At 33.6% G+C, this 22,672-nt stretch overlaps 1 protein-coding gene across 2 annotated transcripts in view; it reads left to right on the forward strand.

Moving 5' to 3' along the window:
• LOC134531869 (uncharacterized) overlaps positions 1–19,405 on the forward strand; it is a 73,387-nt gene extending 53,982 nt beyond the window's left edge. For both annotated transcript variants that reach the window (XM_063367872.1, XM_063367873.1), the window contains 2 exons: positions 503–653; positions 3,563–19,405. In XM_063367872.1, coding sequence (XP_063223942.1) covers positions 503–653; positions 3,563–3,819 — 408 coding nt within the window. In that variant the 3' untranslated portion in view covers positions 3,820–19,405. The remainder of the gene's footprint in view (positions 1–502; positions 654–3,562) is intronic.
• Positions 19,406–22,672: the final 3,267 nt, after the last annotated feature.

Raw genomic sequence — 22,672 nt, forward strand, 5'->3', positions numbered from 1 at the left:
AAAAAAAATACTAGCATGAAGTTTCTGAAATTAAAAACTCTAAAATACGTTATTGCACACGTCATCTAAATGTGAATCCCTTGTGGAAGGGGCAGATAATGCATTGTGCTGGCGAGGATTCTGTCCCAAACATTTAACTAAATTTAATTTACGATCACTGAGTAAGTATTCAAGTGGTTAGAAGCCCACTATGATCCTGGAAGTCCTTGTCACCTTAAACGTTTGTGCATAACCGTGCAGCTTTTAACTGGGTATCATTCTAGAAAAAACTATAGAGTTGCTAAGAACATAGAGTGTTCTGATGTTAGAGCAATGCTTACTGTTTTATACAGATACATGTTGCATTTGTTAGGTAAGGGAGATAAACGAAGGATTTTACAGTGCCTTTTAAGGGGTGCTGTGTGACGCTTCAGCTAGCATGATGATGTTTGGTATTTCCTTCACCTTTTTTGAGAGATGTCGCCTGCCACCCTCTCAGCGACCGTCCCTATTACCCCCACAGGTCCACGAGCGACAGACGGCCCGCATGAGGACCCGCTCCGAGTGGTTCCTCACGCCTGCAGAGGGCAAGATGATTCCTTGCAACACAGACAGCGACCCAACCTCCATCCACGTCCTCCGCGGCTCCAACCGGTCCTCTTCCGGGAATATAGGTGAGCCGCAAGTGCCCGTTTGTCACCGGCTCCATTGTGAGAGGGCTAGGGGGAGGCAGGAGTTCCTCGTAGATGTGTCTCAATGATTCCGCGGGGCCACTGAGGTGATCCGGACTAGATTCCTCATTTGAAAAAATTAGAATTACTTATTTATTTATTTATTCATAAGTTAATTATTCATTCATTTGTTTGTTGTTGATTTATTTATTAATATTTATCCATTTTTTATTTATTCCTTTATACATATATTCCTTTATTTATTAAATAATATTTTTTAAATCTCTTGTTATTAATAGATTTATTAATTATTTGTTAGTTAGTTTGTTTATTTATTCATTTATATATATTATCATTCAATATCATTCAATTTCAAACTAATGAAAGATGGCTTTTATGAACAGCATTCTCTAAAAATTAATGGAACTATTACGAATGATCCCGCTGAACTAGCCAATGGATACGCTAAATATTTTTCCAGTGTCTACGAACCTTCTACATGTATCCAACAACCTGTGACAAACAATATACATTTACTATCTATTCCTGTGCCCACAATCTCAGAATGTTAAGTATTATGGGGCATAAAATAGTTGAAATCATCCAAATCTACGGGTCCTGATGGCATACCTAATTTCATTATAAAAGGCTGCTCTGAATTATTAGTCCCTCTTTTGCTGCATATTTTTAATTTTAGTTTACAATCCTCTGTTTTCCCGGAGAAATGGAAAACTGCTCAGGTGATACCTATCCACAAAAAAGGCTCTAAACAGAATGTTAACAATTATAGGCCTATTTCTCTACTCAATGGTTTTTCTAAAATATTTGAAAAAATAATTGTTAGATTTTTAAATTTCCAGCTTAAGAACAGTTTATCGAGCAGTCAGCATGGTTTTAGGAAAGGTTTATCGACCACCACTAACTTGCTTACTTTTTTAAATCCTATACACAGAGAGGTTACCAACAGAGGGCAAGTGGATGCCTGTTATTTTGATTTAGCCAAGGCCTTTGACACTGTGAACCATTCTATACTTCTTAAAAAATTATTTAACTTTGGTTTAACTCAAAATTTTACAAACTGGTTTTCTAATTACTTAACTAATAGAAGTTTTTATGTTACAATTAATAACCACAATTCTTCCCTGTTTAGTATCTCTTCTGGTGTCCCTCAAGGAGGCACATTATTGCCTCTTCTTTTTAATTTATATATAAACGACCTGCCTCAAATTCTCAACCATTCTACAGGAGTACTTTTTGCCGATGATCTAAAAATATTTAGGAATATAATAACACAGAATGACTGTATTTTATTACAAAATGACATTTCCCAAGTAAACAATTGGTGTAAATTTAATCTGGTTACACTAAATAAACACAAAACATTTGTTATATCCTTTACAAGGAAATATCAACCACTTAATTTTGATTATATTTTAGAAAACTCTGTAATCACGAAATGTTCAACAATTAAGGATCTTGGTGTTATTTTAGATTCTAAATTATTTTTCCATAATCATGTAAACTATTTATACATGTCTTCCTGCAAAACCCTTGCTATGATCAAATTTATTACTTTTTATGCTACCAATTCTGACTCAATTCTCTCCCTGTATTTTGCCTTAGTAAGGTCCAAATTAGAATATTGTTCAGTAATCTGGAATGACATCAAGTCGGCCGATGCAAATAAACTAGAAAATATACAAACAAAATTAATTAATTTAATAAACTTAAAAAACCTTCCTTCACCTGCATTAACTCCTCTTGGTGCACGTAGAGTATATTTAGATTCTCTGTTTGTTGAAAATTGTTTTAACGCTAAAATTAACTGGACTTATCTCCTGGAAACCACTGGGTTAAAAATACCACAATTTAATTCTCGTTTATACCAAACATATTGTACTCTACATAACTTTAATTACATAATATACCGATTAGTTAGGAATCAAAATAATAATCAATTATCTAAACTTAAAAATTTATCCTCTTAACTTGTCCTCTACTCACATGTTATATTTTGTATTATCCACTTTTTTATATATTTTGTGTATAGTTTAATAATTATGTAATTAACATTTCGCTAGGTAATGTGTCATGTTATCTTGTCCTTTTGGTATTTATATCATTTCTGTTTTCTTGTTTTGTGTTTATCCTGTGCTGTCTCTATTTATTGTGATAGTGTTTGTTTTTACTTGTTTTGTGTTGTACTTGTTTTGTGTCGTGCCCACCTCTAAAGTCCCAAGACTGTCGGTGGGCATGTAACAAATTTAAATAAATAAAATAAATAAATAAATTAATTAATTAATTCATGGATGTAATATTGTCCAGCTTTGTCACTCCTAGTAATGTAGTTTTTTGTATCAGAATTATTTAGTCATTATTTTATAAGGTTCTATCTCACGAAACATGCTTTTTTTATTTTCCTAACCTCAGATTTAAAAAAAAAAAAATCTTTCAACTGAGTTTACAGTTTACAAGTTGTACCCATTTGCCAACTGTAGAATAACAACCAATCACATTCTGTTAAGTGAGGGTGGTACAATAAATAAAATGCAATATGTATTAATCATGAACACATTCCTGACTTTTTTTTACAGTCATCAGATGTAGTCTGTCTCGTGTAACTTGTCTCGTAGTTGGCAGTTCTCAACAGCAGTACGACGGCCGAAGTATCCCGGTGGTCCTGTCGTATCGTCTGCAGTGTTTGCGAACAGTCGTGTGGTGCTTTGCAGGTGGAGGCTGGGAAATGGGTACGGCTGGTACATTAAGAACTGTCAGATTCAGAGACAAGTTTCATAACTTTGTTTTAATGTAAATGAGTACATAGTAACCCGGCACGGTGGGTGAGTGCATGGTTAGCTAGCACGTCACGCTCCTGCTGTGTGCTCACCGAGCGTCCCCGTGTGCTGCCGCAGTGGGGGCGGGGCTGAGCGCGAGCGCGGAGTCGGTGAAGCGGCCCAGCGTGCGCCGCTCGTCCAGCCGCGACAAGTCGCGCCACCTGGCGCACCGCGGCTCCAGCCGGCGCAAGAACAAGGAGAACGGCGGCAAGCGCCCTGCACCGCCCGAGGACCGGCGCCAGCCCGCGGAGGGCTGCTCCGTCACGGAGCAGGACTGCACCGAGATGGACGTGCAGACCTTCCACATCACGCTCACGTACAAGCCACGGATATGAGGCGTGCATGCCGAGTGAGTGAGTGGCGCACCCGTGTGGGGACTCATGCGGTCTCTCCATTCCATTCTCCGAGACCCACGCGAACATGTGCAGGTATTCATGATTGATTAAATAATGATTTCATGAGCAGAGACAAGATTACATGGTTTTATTTTTAAAGCTGATTTTGATTTTAAATCATGCAATTCTGGTGTTATAATTTTTATAAATTTTTTTCTCCTTAAATTATTTAACAAATATGACACAAAAAAATTTTCGAACATAGTGCTATTTTGACTGATACATAATGGACTATTACAATACAGTAAAATAATTTAAAATAAGCATGTCTAAGGCAAAACTGTTCGGAATAAAATTAAATAGACACGCATGTGTGTGTTTGAACAATGTTGTTATGTCAAAAATGTTAAAAATGAGTTACCAATTAAAGATGCAAGTTAAAACAAAAATAATTTTGTTTTCCATTCTATTTGGATGGTACATTTTGGTACAAACTTAATATACTGATTAAATTGCATTCATTTAATTTAATGTGTGAAAATATTACTTTTTGGTGTTTTGAGTTAAGTTTTGTTAAAATGCTGGTTTTAGTTGTGTTTTGGTGCTTTATGGTGTATTGACTTGAATTTTGGTTATATAGGGGTGCATTGACACACTTTTTCAGTGTCATTTTGGTTTTATCGCAATACACCACTTAATCTTGTCCCTACTCATGAGCTTGGTTGAAGTATGCCTGAAACTGAATCTAATAAGTGGAGTACCTATATTGTCCGTAAACTCTAAGTTCTTAGGACATCCTTCCCCAGTTCCACCCCCCCCCCCCCCCCCCCCTCCGGCTCCCACAGGGTGCGCCCCTGGACTGGCGAGTCGTGATTCATACCTGAACATTTTGTCTGTTCTTGAGAAATGGACCAAAAACAAAATTATTACACTGCCCTTAGTTAATTATTGTATTTTATTTTTGTTTCATGATTTAATTTATATGTTATTGTTATTTAATTTATTATATTTCTGAGAAGAAAAGAAAAACTATTTTGTGTGACATTGTTTTTATGTAATTCATATTAGTTTGTAGATGTTAATTTTTATAGAGTGAGTTTGTTTACATCACATTTAAAATTGCAGGGATACTGCAGTCAGACTGAAGTATTAAAATTTAGTTCATCAGTGAGCACCAGTAGTTAAGTGCACGTTATGTACTTGGTAGAAATATGTTGTCACTAATCATCACTACCATACTCTTTATTTGTACATACATTATTTTATAATTTACAATTTTTAATGAGATACTTAACAAAATCAAATTTAACTCGTAAACATCTTTAAAGTATTTTTTTATGGTAGTAAAATTTTAATTTTTGAGTTCTTTTATATTTATCTGTATTATAGAACATTGCAGATTGATCCTCAGATTGTGGTTATGCAAGTAAACTACAGAATTTTTGTTGCTGCTGTTTTGCTTGTGTAAAGCTATAAAATGAGTAGTAATGTCAAATGCTATGAGAAGGCGCATACTTAACATGTTTTAGTCTATACGTGTTGATACAGTAGTTCTTATGAAGTTGCAAAAAGACTGCAACTTAATATAGTGAGTTTAGAATTTATTTTCAGATACATACTACTATCCTATTAACCTGTTTTTGATAGTTTAATAGGGTTTGTTTTATAATTTTACCTTTGAAGTTATTTTAGTAGGGGTTTATTATATTTAAAAATTTGAACAGTTTTATTTAATCATATGAAAACTTGCTAGTTTTAAATTTTTTCTTTTTTTTCCCCCCTCACTTTTGTAATGCTGATAGTAACATGTAGAACCAACTTCATGTTAATTCTGGGACATTGAAAAAATAATTTCCATCAGTTTACCTTACTTTTGAAACTTTGGCGGAAAATCTGTAGTAAAGAAAAATGAATTGTAAACTATTTTATGAATTTAAACTTTTGTTACTTTGAAAAGTGCATATAAGTAGCTTTGGGGGCTTGGTTAAATTTATTCCTGTAGTTTGAGTAATTTTTTTTATTGTGCTGTTTTTCTAAAAAAAATTTCAGATTCAACCTGAAATACAATTGGGGACCAGAGCTTAACCTATAGCCAAGCACATCAGTAATCGATTCGTAGAAAGTCATGTGGTAAGAAAAATAGGAATATCACCATGTTTATCATTAGAGTGTGATTTGGTGGTTCAACGTAGAACACTGATCCTTTTGTCTTCCAAACAGAAGCCAGCCAAAGGACTGTATTGACTGGCGAACCGTTGCAGGAGGTCTGACACTGTTAGTTGGTTCTTCTACTTCTACAGGGGCATAAGCATAAGGCGTGAGGCAGGAAACTCTGGCTTACTTGCAAGTGGTTAGCAAAATAAGTCAACCAATAGGGTTTACTGGCAGTTAGTTGCATATATCTGGGAGGAGTGGAAATTCTTTTCCCTCCTTGTGAAGTGTAAATATTGTGTTCTTCCTTGTGTTACCGTGTATTCAAACATAACGAATAGGGACTATAGGGGAAAACAGGTTTTTTTTAAGAAGTGATATTCTTCCTTTTTTTATTGTTATTCAAGAAAGAAGTTAATCCCGTAAAATGCTCCCCCTGCTGGCTGCATCTCTTGCTGATAGTTGTTGATCTTTTGGCAGTTTGGTTCGCTCTCTTTCTACTTGCCTCCTTGGTCGAATTCTTGCTGGTACCTGTGTTTGTGTGCCATCTATGACGAAGTAAGTTGTGGAGTGTGTCAGCAGCTCGGGCGGGAATGTGTGCTGACTGTGTTCTCCCTCGAGGTGGGGATTTGCAGGCCGGCACTTCGCCTCGAATCCAAATCGTGAAATAAAATCATAAAAAGTATCTTCAAGATACCCCTCGAACCTGAATTAGGTACAAAGGTCAAAAATAAAATAAAAATAATGTACAAAATATATAACTTTTATATATTGTGTTGAAGCATTCAACACTTTAAAGTATTCATTTTTGCCAACTAAGTTTTTAGAATCAATACATATCGGTGGGTGTTAATAGAACTTCTTTGTTGTCAGTGTTAAATTTTTTGGAATTTTTATTCTTTGAATTTGTCACATTTACTCCAATATTTTTATTTCAATTTTTTTTTTAAAAACTTAATATAAAATCTATTTAATACTAAATATTTGATGGTATTTGAGGATTTGATTGGCCCATCCTTAAATTTTATCAAATTAGGTGTCAAGTTCATATTATTGATTGTGTGATGTGCAATGAAGTTAGCGTGAGGGCAGACTGTGGCTGAGTCTCTGTCTTGACGGATCCCAGCTCTGGTTGGGAAACACAGGCTGCTCTGTTCGTGTTTCTCTCATCCCTGCGGGGCGAAGACCGCGGGGAGGGGATGTGCGCAAAGGGGCAAGAAGCTCATGATTGCTTTCAAGCCGAAATGCACTAAGGCTGATACAAACACTGTGTCTGCTTTGCACCAGAACACACATTGTGGCCATAATGTCTCGTTAAAAGAGTGCAAGCTTTAAATTGGTTGCAGCTGAAGTTGGTTTATAGTTTTTTTTTTTCATTTGGAAGTTAAGAATGAATTTGCATAATAATGATATGAATATTTGTATGGCAGCTATGCAGTGTCATGCGTTCAATGAAATAAGCAAGTGCAGTCTGTAGTTTAGCAGAAAGTCAAGCCAAGGAACAGGAGTAAATGGCAAAAGAGAAACAAATAGAGAGCTTTGCATACCTGGGAAGCACTGCAAAGACTGACTTCCGAAACGAAGAGGTGGGGGCACAAGAAGATGAATCTCACAATCATGTGAGGAATGTGAGTGAAGAAAGAAGTGACGGGCAAGCATATAACGAGTGGGGCAGAAATAGTCCCTAATTCCAGGAATTAACTGGAGGGGCTCCAGAGCAAATGGAGGTGTCAGACAGGTGCCATTAGGTCGGAGTAACAACGCCGTTTTCAGTAGTCGCCTTTTTTTAGAAAAGGGGAAAGTGTAGTGGCTATGCAGAGGGCCTTTCGCAGCCGGTTCAATTTAAATTATAACGACAGTGTTCCTGACTCTTAAACCATTCGGAAATGGATCAGTAATGTAAGGACGACAGGATCTGCAGTTCCTATGAAACCAGCCGGGCGACCTAAAAGTGTGAGAACTCCCAAAAACTTAGAGGCAGTTAGGGCGTCTATTGAACAATCTCCTACGTGTTCTGCACAGAAACACGCTGTTGTCCTAGTAATATCGTCCTGAAGATAAGGCGAATTTTACACACAGACCTTCAGTTACACCCCTAGTAGATCATGATTGCCCAGCAATTGAGCTTACAAGGCTGTGTGAAATGAAGATATGCTTGTAATGCAATCCTAACAGCTGTACCCCCCGGCGCTGTTCTGTGGACAAGCGACGAAGCACATTTTCATCTTAGCTGTACAGTAATCAAGGAAAATTGTCGTTACTGGGCAACTGCAAACCCTCGTGAACTGCACCGAAGACCACTTCACAGCCCGATAGTGACAGTGTGGTGCGCTGTGTCCTCAATATGCATAATTGGGCCTTTTTTTTTTTTTAAGAAGGAGGCTCAACTGTAACTATGACTTAAGCACGCTATTGTGAAATGCTGGAGAACTTTTTACGCCCAAAAATGGAGAGTATGACAGGGAATATGGCAGAGAAGTTGTGTAGTTTCTGCCCGAAGTTTTGCAAGAAAGGTTTCTCGGCTGCCTGATCACCTTATGAGGGGATGTTTCATGGCCCCCTTGCTCTCCGGATTTGACCCCTGTGACTTTTTTTTTCTATGGGGCTACTTCAAAGCTGCGGTTAACAAAGTTCGACTTCGAACCTTGAAAGCTATGAAGGAGGCAATTGAGTACGTAATCGTTCGGAATTCCACAAGACATGTGGACAAGAGTGGGTTAAAATTTTATTAAACTGCTTAATATGTGCATTGCCTGCCAGGGCCACCACTTGGACGTTATTATCTTTAAAAGTTAAGCAAAAGAAATTGGCATAATATGGGTTTTTAATAATATAAAATCATTTTTCTTTTATCTTCGAACTGGTTTTTTCACATTTCACCTGCCAAATCAGGGATTGTATTCTGCCCCATTCTGTATATATTGTAGGAGTTCTACTAATAAAAATGGAACAGAAAGGTGGACAAAGACAGAGACTGACCAAGATGAAAATAAATTCCTGAGATAGCATCCAAAAATAAAGTATGTTGCAAAAGATAGGATAGGGCACTTACTGAGATAGTGGAAGAGGTTACGACATAATTTGGGCATGTTATTTTTTTTTATTCGGGCTCTAAAGTCTTGTAGACGGCAAGGTCATTAAGAGATGACTCACCGCTGCACATATCAGGAATATTGATGAAGGAATAGGCCAAACCTGCAAACCTAACTGTAAGGATTCGTCTCAGTGTTCACCTGGAATGATTTCAAGGAAACTAGTAGACATTGAGTAGCTGATGGTACAGCGCTATCCCATCGACTGTTCCTTTGGCTGTCATCACAGTGCTCCCGGGTTGATTTTCTGTAATTATTACTGGGTACGGAACTAGGGAGTGTTATTTATTAATTAATTTATTAAGTAAACAGAGACACACAAACCCTATTGTGTTTATCAGCATTTCACACTATAAATATTGCTAGCTCATGTAATGAGCTTCAAATAATTACAATTTCTGAAACTTATTATAGCATTTCCAAAATAAAGTTGTTTGCAAATCTGTGCTATTTTTAAATTATTTAATGTGTGTATCAGCTTGTAACTATATAAGAATGAGTGTTATTTATTTTGTAGGGTCTAGTGAAAATGAAAATCGACACATAGTTAACCCGGCTGAGGCACGGTCTACATGGACGGAACGGGGCTGACACTCGAAGGAGCCGGCTGCCCTACCCGAGGGACAGACCTGGCGTTCCGGTGTATTTGGCATAAACTTAATGTTTGTTTTACACTTGTTTTATTTTTGCTTCTTTAGATGTTGATAAGCATGTCACAAATAAATAAATAAATTTGTTGTGTGGATAAAAATGATTACCAATGGGTGTGCTGAAATATGGCAGCACTGCTATCGCAGCTAGTTATCGCCACTTCGTGACATAAGAATCACTCTGTAGTGGAAGGGAGGATTAGAATAAGTGAGTACAGGAGATGCATAGCGAGGTACTGCAGCGGGAAGGCGTCGGACGTGCTTTGAGGAGGACTTGGGTTTGAATCCTGGTTCTGGTGTTTCTCGGTTTCTGGAAATCTCTCCTGGGAAAACGCGGGGACGGTTCATTTCGCGACAGGTCTCGTCAGATTTTTTTCCCCCAGAGTCCATGATTTGTGTTTTGTGTTCACGTCTCTGACGACACGCCGTTGGCAAGACGTTAAGCACACTTAAAGTAAAAAGATGTCAGTTGACCTGTTGAACTTCAAGGGTGGTGGTCAGCGATTAAAGTGTGCCAGCTTGTCCATGCACACGCAATCCTTCCTTACCCTACATCTCTCACCAGCGTGTTACCCTACCCCGCATCCACTAACACAACACTCGAGCTGCTGATAACAGCCATCACATCATTGCTTTAGCACACATGGATGTTCAGAACCGTCTTCGCGTACTGTCTGTTGCTTATGGGCAGGAGGGGGCTGTAAACACGTACCAAGTTCAGCATCTTGAAACGTGGGTGGCATTGTGAACTGTGCAGGCGAATGTGGTGTGTTCATTGGCACTGTAATGATTTGTTTGGGCTTCACCAACTACTTATCACAGTGGAACACAAACAGAAAACTACTTGTTCCGTGAGAATATTTTTGTAAGATAACTTGCTTGCAAATTAAATTTACATGTAGCGACTTTATTTTGTACTTAAGTATTATCATTAAAAGGTAATTTCAATTTCAAATAAATGATAACTATAGTCTCTAGCTTATAAATGACACAGCATAAAGGATGAAATTAGCTTTTCAGTTATGAAAGTTAAAAAATAAATTTACACCTTTATATAAGACCCGTGGAAGTAACACAACCTTGCTTATTCTCACTCAATCTAAAAAAAAATTTGTTGGGTGTTACTTTATGGGGAATCACGTAATTAGGGAAGTTGTACAAAAAAGACTGATTTTGTTTTGTTCTCTCTCAGTTAAGAATTTCGGATTTGAAGTTGTGAGACAGTTAGGGAGTTAGGGTGTTTTCTACACTGCCTCCTAGTAGAAAGGTAGAGGATTAGTCAATGCCTGGCATTTGTCAGCCAGAGCAATTTTGAAAAGAAAAAAAGAAAAGAAGGTAGTTCTGTTTTAACTACCTCGCTTATTAAAACTTACAGCATAGGACTACAGACCATATCATAGAGTAAATAATAAACACGTGAGGGTTGTAGTGTGAATACATGGGTGGAAAAATAAGGCCTAGTCAAGTCATTATAAAAAAGCATCTTCTTCACCCTTCCTTACTTTCTACATATTCAGTCAGTCTCCATGCAAAAGCAGCATAAGTACCGTAGACTCTAAACTAAAGTGATATAATAGGTACTATAAGATAGTTGCAGCTTTAAGAGCTTAAAAACTTACATAAAATTCTCTCCTTATTTTCCAGAAAATATGACAAGTGTAACTTTTTTTAAAAATGAATTCTAACTACAATTTCAAAATGCTGCACAGAAATTTTGTTAAAATATGAGTTGTTATTAACAATATAAGTAATGAAATAATTTTTTGTTTGTTTTAGTAGAAAAAATAATTTATTCTTAGTAACAGTGTCCGACAAAATGGTTGGATCATGACTGATACATCACAATTGGCATTCTACTGACGTCAGTGATGAAATAAACTCATGGCTGAGTGACATACATTTTGGCAAATGTAATTTGAACAGCTGCCTTAGATTACTTTCCGTTTGTGCATTTTTGGTGATTAGAATCCCTTTGCGGACAGTATAATGAGAAATGAGTACCGCTAAACTTGCTGTTTTAAGATTGAAATGCCTTTCAATGATGTGAGTAGCACACATAATATATAACAAGACTGTTAGTTAAATAGCTTCCAACACTTACCGTTAGTTGCCAGTAAACACAATTGGCCAAGGACTTTAAACCTTTACCTAAGTTCAGTAACAATAGTTTTAATGTACCATGCCAATTTTAGAATAGTACCTATACCTGGTCAATGCCAGCAAGATTCTTTTACAAACCCCAAGCATTCTTTTTACATACTGACGTATTGCTTATCTTACCTGCAACTATGTTGTTATCCTAAGGTGGACTCAGCAGTTATACTCAGAGATAAAGGAAGCAAAACAAAATCATGTCTGTTTTTGCTATCAGCACATATGCTTACACATCTCAATGTAGGAATAACAGTTAGGTGAAAGAAACTAAAAAAAAAAATCCCATAGGAGAAATATCCTTACTGGAATGATCCGCAGAATGCAGGTACTCTGTCTTATGATTTATTAGAGTTACAATAAATCATGTCTTTCTTAAGTAATTCTTCATGTCATGTCATATCACCAAAATGGTTTTTTAGCTCCCACTTTAGTCGGATCAAGAGCATGATCGAGCTTTATTATTGGTAAGTAGCAGTTTGTTGTTCAATTGTAAAAAAAAATTGCTATGTTCTTAACTGAGTAGCTACGTGATTTTTTTAGCATTTCTTTTTCTTGAGTCCCGTGGTAGTAAAGTTGTGGCTTTCTTGTTTTGCAGTCTGGATCTCTGTGTGAGTGATGGAGCTACAAAAGTTTCTAATACAGAGATGTATAAAAATTATTGTTTGGGAAAAGTAGGGGGGGGGGGGGGGGGGAGGAGTTGGCATGAGCGAGTATGTATCAAGAAAATGATGCATTTGATAGATTGTCTGAAACTACTTTTTTTTTTTATATAAGGGTTCAAAGTGCAATGTTGATAGAAAATATTGATTTTGATTTGAAGTTGTATCGGGGAAGAGAAATATTAAAACACAGTAATGTGGAATTTACTTATAAAATGTCCAAGTTATTATGAGGGCTAAATCACTGCACCTTCTCGTTCCATTGCATGTTGTATATCATGGTGCGGCAAAACATGCAGCTATGCAGATATAGTAGTTTAGTAGTATATTTCATATATCCTATTATTAGTAATTAATAATTTATTTATTACAAAATGATAGAAAAAGTAATATAATTTGGAATGTGTGTTTGTATATTCTGTACAGTTTGAAAGTGCTGTATGCTTCTGGTATTACAGAAAATATTAAGTTTAAAAATTATATATATATCATTCCATGTGTGACAGGTTGGTATATGGTTGTGTGTATTGTATATGGTGTGTATATTGTATATTTGTATGTTGTAATGTATAATGTGATTATGCAGGTTTTAAATATTGTATTGTTATTGCAATACGCTTGAAACACCAACAGACTTTTATAGAGATACTGACGACTTAAAAGAAATTCCTGTTTTGTACTAAAGAACTGCCTGCTGTTTGCCTCAGTTATTGAGCAGTCAGCAAGTTTACATTTGTTGAGATGAACAAAAAAAAAAGGTAATGTTTTTTATTACTTAATGCCAACATGCTACCATCATGTATGTGTTTGTACTTGTATCATGTTCAAAGTTGTTGCATTTATTTGTATATGTGGAGCACCAAAGATGATTTTTTAAAATATGTAGCAATGTTTTAGTGTTTTTGAGGTGTAATTTTCGGATCAGTATTTGTGGTCCATGAATTTGCTGCAATTTTGAATGTAATTACATAATACTTTTTACATTTCAGTGGGATTTTACTAACAATTTTAATTAAAATTGTCAAATGTCTGAACTATGACTACGAGTGGTGTTCCTGTTTTGATTCTTGGTACTCTGGAAACTACAGTTTCTTGAAATAAGTTATTGTAATTAATAGAAAGTCTTGTACCGATACAATCCGTCATATTTCATGCTTATTGGAAACACCCATTCTAAACAGTTTTTTTACTGCCTAAATTTATTTAAAAACAATATTAATAAAGTATTTGGGTTGGAGTGTCAGATAAACACTTCAAAAAAATGTTCTTTGCCTGAAAAAGAAATAGTTTTTGGAAGTAGAAAATTTTTAGTGTTTTGGTTTCAGTATTTTCTTTCGGAAAAGCTCAATTTGTATGATGCTATGGAGACCCTATGCATGAGTATTGTAAGAATGTTCACTCCTAGAAGTGCCTGAACAATTACCAGTTCATCTGTAAGTCAGTTACTTACTGATGTATAGTTTTCCATGTGAATCTCTGTACCCTTCATTAAAGCTATGCTACAATACACCTAACTGTAACTATTTCCATAAGAGTTGAATTCGTAATATTTTATTAATATGTACTTGCTAGCCATGCAAAACAATAGCCATAATCATTGCCAACACCTGATTAAGAAGTTGGTAGACTTATAATATTTTGTGCAATATCCTATTAATCACAATCACAATCATCTCTCCAAACTTCACATGACAAATTCAAATCAACCGTACACTTCTATTCATGGAAATGGATAATCAGCTTTAATAATGCTAGTTTTTTTTTCACTTTTGTTAAATGTATTTTTTTTACCCCCTGTAGTTTTGAATCATTTGGGAATCTAATTTATGAAGAAAACTTAGCATGAGTAAGTGAGCAAAAAACGTCACATCTAGTTTTGTTAATTTTATTGTAGCAAGGCATTAATAGTGGTGATAGCTATCATCATGAGAATGGGTACTTCTGGTATTAGAGTTTATTTAAATTCTTGTGTGGAACTACCCTCAGCCTTCTCGCAACAGCTGTAAATAAAACATAATTGTATATCATAGTTTTGGATTTAAGGAGGCATATACACACACACACACACTCACACACTCTCTCTCTCTTCAAAATTAATGTCTTACACTCTGAAAAATTATTGAACTTGCAAGGAACACTAAATTATTTTTTTTTATATATATACCCAGTGGATTCCACCTCCAACATTAGGGTGGGTAAAATAAAATGAAGTTTTGAGTATAAAATTATATTGCATGTTCGCTTGCTAATAAACAGAAAAATAATGAAAAAAAGTGTTTTTAGTCTTCAGTTCACACAAACATCCTAAGATAGAAAAAAATTACAAAAAGTGCTAAAGTGCAGTATAAATTTATTAACTTCTAGTAGCAGGAAAGTTTATAATTTTTGTACCCTGATAATATAATTTTTTTTAAATTTAGCTGTACATTTTAAGTTTAGGCATAATGTCTAAATTTGGTGTATTTACTAATTTAAGTGAAGAAATTAAAATAGTAAAATTTGAGCATGAAGGTAAATTTGATGTTTTTGTAATATTTGTCTTATTTAAGGTCCTTTGTGGAGAGTGAAGATTAAACATAGGAATGTTTTCAAAAAGTTAAGTTTATTATCATGCAAATTCACAACTTTCTGCACCATGATAATTTAGTACTTGATATTCACTTACTTTGACCCTTCTATACCAATAGTGAAGGTCACATGGCATCATAACTAGGTGCACTTTAAATTGTAATGTTTCTCTTCAAGACTAGACAGTTGTATATGTGTTTTTGACGTGACGTCTAATAAATCGATGAATGCCGGCTGCACGCACAAAAAGTGTCCCGTAACGCACATTGTCCCACTACAATGTGTCCCGTTACTCTCATTGTACGCTTGCGCCGCATCTATCACTCTTCCACTCGATTGGAACAACCATCGATTTGACTTTTCAATTATGTTTTCGTCGTTTGAATTATTAATATTATGTAATTTAACGATTGTCCACCGATTTTCAGTACAATCGGTACGGTTATTTAAAAGTAATGTTGAATTTTCAAATACGTTTTTGTATGAACAATGGTGTTTTACAGTTACACATAATAATTGAAATTACACCCGGGATGTTTTGCACAATGTTTTAAAAAATATTGTAACACATTATAAATGTTTTTGGTGTATTTGGAATGCGTATTTGTTATAAAATCATATTATAAAAAATAAAAAAATATTATTCTCCTATGGTGCTGTCATCTACGGTGACGGACGCGAACCGAACGAATCGCGCTATCTAACTGCTTCCGTGACAACCAGGCACTCGTTAATACATATTTTCCTTTGTTTATCGCGAGGGGTGTTATTATTAATGAATTATAAATAAAATTTCGTGCCCGGGGCCACAACTGCATATCATTTTGAGCACTGGAAGACATAAAAACGTAAAATATTCTCGACAATTTTTAATCTCGGCCCCATCGCACCACTAGTGTCTGGGTTGGAGATTAAAGCCAAAATTCTTTCTTAAACTTACTAATACATACTTATTTTATTAATTGCAAGGGCATTTTTATTAAATTCTATGTTTAATTTCACAACGAACAAACTTTGTCGTTAAATGTGTAATTGCGAAAAAGCGTAAAACATTCTCGACGATCTTGAAGTTAAATAGTAAACATGTATAAAAGTTATAGTTAAAATAATCTCTTCGTTAAAGTAATAAACATATTTGAATTAATGAGTGCAAATAAAAGTAAATTTATCAATTAAATTGTAGATTTAATTTCACTCCATCTTTGTATCCATACAAAATAGTGATAATTCGATAAAAATGATTCAATTTTATTCATAAAAGTATGCAATCATTTCATCAATGTTTTGTTATGACGTCACGTTAAACTATCGTCCGTAAACCGACTTTACAGACAACCAATTTTTTATTTTAATTTTAAATAAGACTTGTCTTGTTGTTGTGTGTGTATTATGCTCAGAATATGTGACAGTGTTTAAGATAATCTGGATGGTTTATTTTTATCACAGTTTTAGGCCTACTCACCTATAATTTTCTACGGACTGTTTTATTCTTAGGATGAAACAAAATTTTATCGGTGATATGTGTACTGCAATTTTCTGCATTAAAAATTTAAACCTTGTATGTTATAATGTTTCAGAATTAATGTGATTGATTAATTGGTTCATGATAATAAGTAATTATTTTTACATTTATTACACTTTTGACTTTTATAATTTTGTAGTTTTGTCAGCCTGGCACTCAAAAGTGTATGTATGCAAGTTTCCGTAGTGTTATTACAATAGTTTCAAAATAACGAATTTTGAAGTATGTACTTTAACAAAGAAAAACTATCAAGTAATGTTATAAAAATATTTTTTACTTCAAAATATAGTTTCTGTACTTAATTCTTAATTTGAATTATCAAGTAGGTTTAGCTATGCATTTACATTTGAAGGTTTATTTACATCTTTTTTTAGTGTATGCCTTAACTTGGCTAGTTTTGACCAATACAATTTGATCGTGCCTCTAATCCCCACATTTCTTTTATCCTAAGATCAGCAAGTCAAACTTCCTGGTTTTATAGTAATCTTACCCTCAAATGTGAATGCTAATCTCCTCTAAAGACACACATTATTAAATAACATAAGTGTATTAGGCATTATTAATAAGTTTTGTTTGAAGAGTTTGCTTATGTACATTTTGTTATAAATTATTTATTGTATTCTTTATTTCTTGGCCAAAATTTGAAAGGAAATTCCTTATAACTCCTTTTTCATAATTCATTCGAATCGTCAATTCTAATCACATTGATACTATAGTAGTGTATGGTATCTTCATAGTTTCTGTATTACATTGAAAAAAATAACCTATTGTTTGACCTGCTTAATTTTTCCTAAGTTTTGCAGATATTGCAAAACTTTTACGAAACCATTAACACAATATTCCTTTTTTTGGGGTTAAATGAAACTTTAAATTTAAAGTATGTAAAAAGATTTTATGGTCAAAATGAATTAAAAATTGTGATATAAACTATATGTTGGTAATGGTTGAAATAGTTCATTTGTAAAATACATTCTATCGAATTGCATTCTAGTGTGCTATTTGGGATGATAATTTTTTACTAACATATTTACAGTGTCAGGCATCACTGATGAATACCCTTTTCACTGTTATAAAAAAACAATGGACAAGCAGTTTGTGACAACTGTTGACAAAATGTCACCAAAATCGGCAATCTCTAATATACTATGCTATCTGTTGTTAAATGCCCAATGTTAGAAAATTTTACTTTGGTGAATACCAAATTAAAAAAAAAAAAATGAAGTTTAAAAATTCAAAGTAATTATAAAACACACAGTAAAACACAATTTAGAAGTTTCTTTTTGAAACTCAAACAATTTTGCAGTTGGTCTATAACCAAAACTTCGACTTTTTGAGAAGTTTTATTGGTTAATAAGACTAAATGTTTTAAGTTACTCGAGAAAGTGTATAATAGAGTTTTACAGTATTTAATGAGTACAAAACATTATTCTAATAATGCATTTGTTATATTTATGGATGTGTAATAATGGTTAGGTACATGTTAAAAGGCACTTTCAAAAGCTATACCAGGTTAACTCAATCGTGAAAATTTACTCAAACGGCTTGGAAATGTAATCCCGAGTAGTTTATCCACAACCAAAATCTGGATCGGGTCAACTGGATCCTTTACTCAATCACCTCAATTTTACTCTGCATGAGCATAGGGTAAAGTAGAGCAAAGCAGACTAAATTATAAAAATAACTAAAGTATAAGCATTTTTTGACGAGATCAATGAAAATTATGACCAAGAAAAGATTCATAAAATCACATTAATTAGTCAATGAAGGTATGTAATGAAGTTTTTTTTTCATTTGATGAAAATTTGTTGATTATGTTTTTCTATGCAGTCTATAGTAATTTTATTAGCCGAAAACTGTGTTAAAATTTGACTACTTTATTTTAACAGTTGCAACATAAAAACTCATCATAGTTTTATAAATGCAGCCATTTCAAAACTTTTAAGAAAGTATACTTGTTCGGAAACTAAGTGGTTAATCCGCTATGATAAAGTAAAATAAACTTAGTTACGGGTCAGAGGTGGGTTTTCGTAAGCACCTTAAAAGATAATCACAAGCTTTCGCTGTTGCTTTTGGTTTTCTCGAGCGTGTGGCTTCAACCCGAGAGCCACGACAGCCGGTCAACATGTGTACTAGCTTCAAACAGAAATCATTGAAATGAATCTTATTTTTAAGGAGTGTACTTTATTGAAAATGTTTTTGTGTAATTGTTAAGGTATGATTGTAGGTGCTGTGTTCCCTGTGTACCAAGAAAGGCTTTCGTATATCTGTTAAATGGCTCTTAACTGGTCAGAAAACTTTTATTGAGATGTCGATCAATGGCATTGATATTGGTAATCATGGTTCAGTTATCATTTGCTTCATAATGGAGCTTGAATCTTTTATGTAAATTTTGTTGATAGTGTGGCAAGCCCTCTACAGAGGGATGTCTTGGTGTTTGACTGTGTGGTGTATTGTCGGCTCAAAAATGTCCCGTCTGTGTAGATGATGATCTTGTGTCTGTCCGTCTGTGTTGTAACATGTACCTCATTGTCTGTGTGGCGTCTTTCTTAGGCAGTTCAAAGAATGTGTAATTTTTTTTTTTTTCACAGTGCCACTTAAGTGGTGTGTTGTGTACATCACAGAATTTTTGATGTAAAAAAGAGGAATAGTTAAACTGAAACCATTTTATTGTAACATTTACATATAAGATTTCAGTGTATTTTAAAATTATTTACTGTTTCATATATGCAAAGAATATTCTATAGGGGAATATACTTTATCAAAATAAATTATGGGAATTTGATACTCATAGTTTTTGTTGGGTTTTTATGCTGTACTACTTTTACATTCCTAACAGGAACAGGTACACAATAATTAAGTAAAATTAGATGGATTTTTTTAGATTTAATTTATAAGTTTTAATTTCTTGTTGTGTGTTTTATTTACACGAATGAACACATCAGATCTAGACAATGAAGTGAACAATGCAATGTACAGACTAAACTACCATACAATCAGTATAAATGTATACATTAACTCTCCCTGCAGGAGAGGTTGTTCAAGCTGAAAATGTGCACAAATGTTCATGAGGTAACACACTGCATGAATGTACGCATTCTCTCTTGAATAGTAATTGTGCTCTTGTACTAAAAACAATAGATAATTGTGATATTTTCACTGTAGTTTTCTTGTGTGAATGACTGGAATCAAAGTTAAACTTATATTCAAGTGGTTTTCATCAACTGGATTGAACAGTCAACAAAATTCACCAACAAAACTACAGAAATTTTCACAGACACGTAGGCCATACCTGCAATATATATATATATATATATATATATATATATATATATATATATATATATATATATATATATATATATATATATATATATATATATATATATATATATAAAATTTGCTTTAAATATATTTTAAAAATTATGTTAACCTTATCTTGAAAATTGTAGAATGAATATGAATATACTTCTGCATATGGCCTTTGTCAAGTTCTTGGAGGCTTACTACCATACATATTTAAGGCCCATTAAATGTTCTTTTCAGTATTTATTTAATTATTAAAATTGGACTTGGAGCATTTGTTATGACATAGGGGTGTGCAAAACTTTAAATATAAATTAGGAAGCATTTATGGTATAAAATTGATTCAATAAGAGATTGCACAATAAAACAAATTAAATCAATTAATCTGATCCATGCACTTCGGTACAATTTTTTGTTCTGAAATAATGACATTGAATTCCAAACATGAAAAGATATGCTGTGTTTAAACAGTCTTTTCGGTGTGGTTTTTTTTTTTTTTTTTTGCAATTCACCATATAAACTCTGTCCCTATGTATGAGATAAAGAAACAAAGCTGTTTCTTTTCCAGTCAATAACATAGTAAAACATAAAAATTTTATATGCACTTAATAAATTATTGATCCTTTGAATTGCAACAACTGATGGCAACTAATTTGTAATGACTCAAGACTAAATCCTGTTAGTTTGCATAAAAGAAAAAAAAATTCAAATCTGTAGAAATCTTTCCCTGGCAAATCTTTATAAATAATTTGCATAATTTTCCCCTACCAGGAAAAAGATTCATAAATGGTTAATGTTCGCCTTTTGTACAGTGAGTGAAAGCAGTAACACGCTATTACTATACTAGTGATGTTCATACTTAGAAAATCTCGCATTCTGTAATTACTATAATTGTAAATTTAGTATGTTTAACAGAAATGGAAAAAAAAAACCCTCTTTTTTTGTGTAATTTGTTGCAGTACCATTGATTGTGACTAGGAAAGTGAATTTCTGTGTCTTTTGTAACTCTCATGATACTATTATTTTATTCACAGTAGGAAAGGTGAACATTAACAATTTATGATACTCTTGTCTGGTAAGGGAAAATGATGTAAAGTGCATACCATACAAATAAAAAAGGTTCAGTCTGAAATACGTCTGCATTAATACTTTACACATAACATTAAATGAAATAATCAAAACTGATTTGACTTCTGAAGCAAAAAATTTCCAAAGCTGCTTAAAAAAATAGTTATTTATTTGCACACCCCTAGAAGTTTACACAACAGCAGGATAAATACACTATTATCACATTTCCTGGGGCATGTTAACTCTTTGGCATTCTTTTCAGTAACAGACTTACTCTTCAAATAAGTCTGCAGGAACTCAATAGTAGGTATATTAATTATTTATAATATAAAACATAGTAAACTGTATCTTAAAACTTGATAAGAAACTATTTGTTAAACAATGTACAAACAAAATGACAATTTCACTACACCTTCAGAATGTAAAAATAAAATATTTTTATGTATTTACAAAAGTAGTATCAATTAAAATTATTAAAATATCTCAAAATTATCAAGACATGCATAAGTTTTAATTTTTTATAACAAAAATATTCAAACACTATTTTCAAAAATGCTGGTGTAGTAATGTAGTATTGTATTTATTTTGATAGTCAGAATGTCAACATTTGAATCAACAACGTATTGTAAAATACAAAGAAGCATTAACGGTTTGTCATCATCAAATTTAAAGAAAAGCAAATGTTTATGGAGGAGTTGGAATCATTCAATCTGTACGAATCACAAAATGATAAAAAACATAGATCTCACTACTACACCAGCGATTTGAAATAACACACCTCACTTAACCCTTCTTTGAAAAAAACAACTGAAATTAATTAGTGCAAAACCTTCAATATCGCAGCCAGTAAATTTTAAGTAGCACTCTTATTTTCAAATAACCATTTTCATTGTCTCAGATCACAAACACCCTATTAACATCTTCCTATCTAGCCATTAATTATATTTTATTAATATTGTACGTTCTCCGGTCAGTGGTAGCTCAGGGGTAAAAATATTTAAATTTTTCAGACAACTGTATCAAATATTAAGTTTTGTGGTTAGCTCATGTGGAATAAACAACTCATGCAAGAAAGATTTATTTACACAGGAAATGTATTATTAATATTAATGCTTATCTTATTTCAGTAAATTACATAACAAATCATTAGCTTATACCTCAATAAATACATGTCCACGTACTGCTTGGAAAAGAAATATTAGGCTTTATACAAGCCAACAATGGTTATCATTTAACTCGGAACATGCCAGCCCATTTGTTAAATAATTTTTCATGACCAGAAAGTCTAATTTTTTTAATGTTTGAGACTTGAAAACACATTCTTTACTCAATTTTTTTACATTTAGCTTATAATTAGGTTGTTATAAACTTAACAAACAAATGTTTGATAATATCTGTAAAAAAATGTAACTATTTCATAATTAGAGGTTTTACTGCATTGAGATGTTTAATGAATATTCTATTTCGTTGTAAATGGCTTCAGTGTTCATGAGTTACAATAAACAAATCATCAACGTAACGATCTTCATGATCAGAAAACATATCACTATCAACATGCCTTTTCACAGTAAAAAATATCAGATTACTGCTTATTTACTTAGTAAATTAAAAAGGTACTACATAATTGTACCAAATTACACAAAACACCCATAGGCTAGATGTTATGAACCCAAATTCAAGAAAGCA

Source organism: Bacillus rossius, chromosome 5 (assembly GCF_032445375.1).
Source record: "Bacillus rossius redtenbacheri isolate Brsri chromosome 5, Brsri_v3, whole genome shotgun sequence".
NCBI lineage: Eukaryota > Metazoa > Arthropoda > Insecta > Phasmatodea > Bacillidae > Bacillus > Bacillus rossius.